The sequence below is a fragment of the Eucalyptus grandis genome, chromosome 11 (genome assembly GCF_016545825.1).
Source record: "Eucalyptus grandis isolate ANBG69807.140 chromosome 11, ASM1654582v1, whole genome shotgun sequence".
Taxonomy (NCBI): Eukaryota; Viridiplantae; Streptophyta; class Magnoliopsida; order Myrtales; family Myrtaceae; genus Eucalyptus; species Eucalyptus grandis.
The window spans coordinates 8,320,612-8,322,702 of NC_052622.1; the positions used below are offsets into that span (position 1 = coordinate 8,320,612).

The 2,091-nt window shown below is 41.4% G+C and overlaps 1 protein-coding gene across 1 annotated transcript; it reads right to left on the reverse strand.

Moving 5' to 3' along the window:
* Window positions 1-372: 372 nt before the first annotated feature.
* LOC120289709 (ankyrin repeat-containing protein At5g02620-like) lies at window positions 373-1,485 on the reverse strand. The gene is made up of 3 exons (XM_039305033.1): window positions 1,283-1,485; window positions 1,009-1,180; window positions 373-684 (listed from the first exon to the last, which is right to left on the reverse strand). Exons 1-3 carry the CDS (start codon window positions 1,483-1,485, stop codon window positions 373-375), a joined length of 687 nt encoding a protein of 228 aa, XP_039160967.1.
* Between the last annotated feature and the right edge of the window lie 606 nt (window positions 1,486-2,091).

Below are 2,091 nucleotides of genomic sequence, written 5' to 3' on the forward strand. Positions count from 1 at the left end.
ATCCAATAGGTGCGTCCCAACTCCCCACCTATAAATGTAAGCGAGAATAAGCCAGAATATCAAACGACGGATAGGACGATGATGACTTTGGAGGAAGGAAGGGTACAACATCACTGTAGCGCCTGAGACAATTAGGAAGAAAACGAGCCCCAGATAAAATATGGTGTTAGCAAGCCAAGGGAGTTTGCCAACGGTCAAAGCGACACCAGTTAAGAAAGCGATGGACACTGCCGTGAGAGCAATTGTTGACTGTAGCCTTGAGCGCCGCAATGCAGCCAACGCAGCTTTGAAGTCGTGTCCCTCCACATAGATGAGGTCCACGACCGTAGTCATTGAACAGAACATCACGATGGTGTCGCAAATTGCAAAGGCTTAGAGCAATCTCTTGTCCAGCATAGTAGCCATGCCCTGGTCATCTTTCAAGGCCGCGTCCGAGCCGTTAAATTCTCCAGGAACTGCGAAACCAGCTACGAAAGTCACAGTGGCCACAAGCGTCGCCACCAGCAGATGGGCATTAACCACATACTTCAGGTCATTTATGTTGAACTTCGATTTGCGCCAGGTGTATGAAAACGCCTCATCTCGAGCTTCTGGCCTAAGTACACATAAGTCTCTACCTACAGCTGCAGTTTTATCAATTGTCGAGGATGGCCAGTGGTCAAAATTTTCCACATTGACCCCTGGCTTTTTGATAAAAAAAAGAATGCAACACAACTCCCGGCTTCTATACATGACTGTATTTATAGGCTCAATTAATTAAGATATATAACTATTTATCTATGTATTTGTCGGAGATATTTAACTTGTTTCTACCCACGGACATATTCATGGCCACAAGCTTTAACAAGCTCCTACTAAGACTATAGTAGACATTTGCGGAACATTAAACCTATAGGAGTCCTGCCCATTCTAGAAAATTGATCAATGCATCAACAATGCTATCGATTGGGATATATGGAAATTTCCAGCATGTCAATAAATATAATAGTGACTATTCATGTTACCTACCTTCCGTGATGTAGGCTCCCTTATGGATAGATTTCGAGCAATGGTAAAAGCAGTCAAGCTTTTGTGGTCGACACAGGTGGGATTAATTCTTTTATCCAGCATAAGAGGAATCAAAGCGGCAGGTTGTGAATACTTTGCTGCCAAGTGTAAAGGTGTATTTCCAGCATCATATCTATCATGCGTCATCATCCGCAGTTCTGGATGTCTAAGTACATATCTCACTACTTGAGTTCTTCCATATTTTGCTGCCAAATGAAGGATGTCTTGTCCTCACCTGTTATATGGAGCTGATATTGGAAGTAGCTTCTCGATTAGATCAACACAACCCCTCTTGCTCGCAATATGAATGGGAAGATGCCCATTCATGTCTTGTTCTCTGGCCAAATATTCAGTTTCTGGTCCTAAGAGTTTGAATACTGGGCCAATATTCAAGAAAGCTGCTAGATGGAACACAATACCGTCTCTAGAGTCGGTCATTGCAAATAGCTTCATATTTTTCTTGAGTATCCTTGTGGCTAAATCTGGGATTAGAAGCTCTGTCTTAGGGACCACATCCGCATAAACATTTTAGGGTGGTTGGGGCTGTTGGTCTCAATATATTTAAACTAATTTTGGAATAAGGACACCTTCGAAGTAACCGTAATCACTGCTAGGATTAATAATTTGTGGATGTTGGATAACATTGCAAAGCTGAAACTAGTAGTGATAATTTTGATTGAATAGGATAGCCTTGATATCACAAGCATGAACCCGCATTAAAGCCATCTCCTCTTATTTAGGACTGACCAAAATGTAATCTAGACCAAATAAATCTTTTAACATCGTCATAATCATTCATCAGCAGATGAAACCACCAATTGCATAAAGGTATCAACTTCAAGCAGTGCCAGCCCTAAATATTAAAAGGGAAAGGAGAAGAGTCAGCATGTACATCTTTATCCCCTTCTCCTGCTTTGAATCTCAAATCCTATCTCAAACTCATTTCGAATAGCATTTGACTATATGAATTAACTTAAGAAAATGCCTAAATCAATGACTGACTGAAAGCTCATCAACTCTTCTTCCCGTCCCAAATCACAAAGT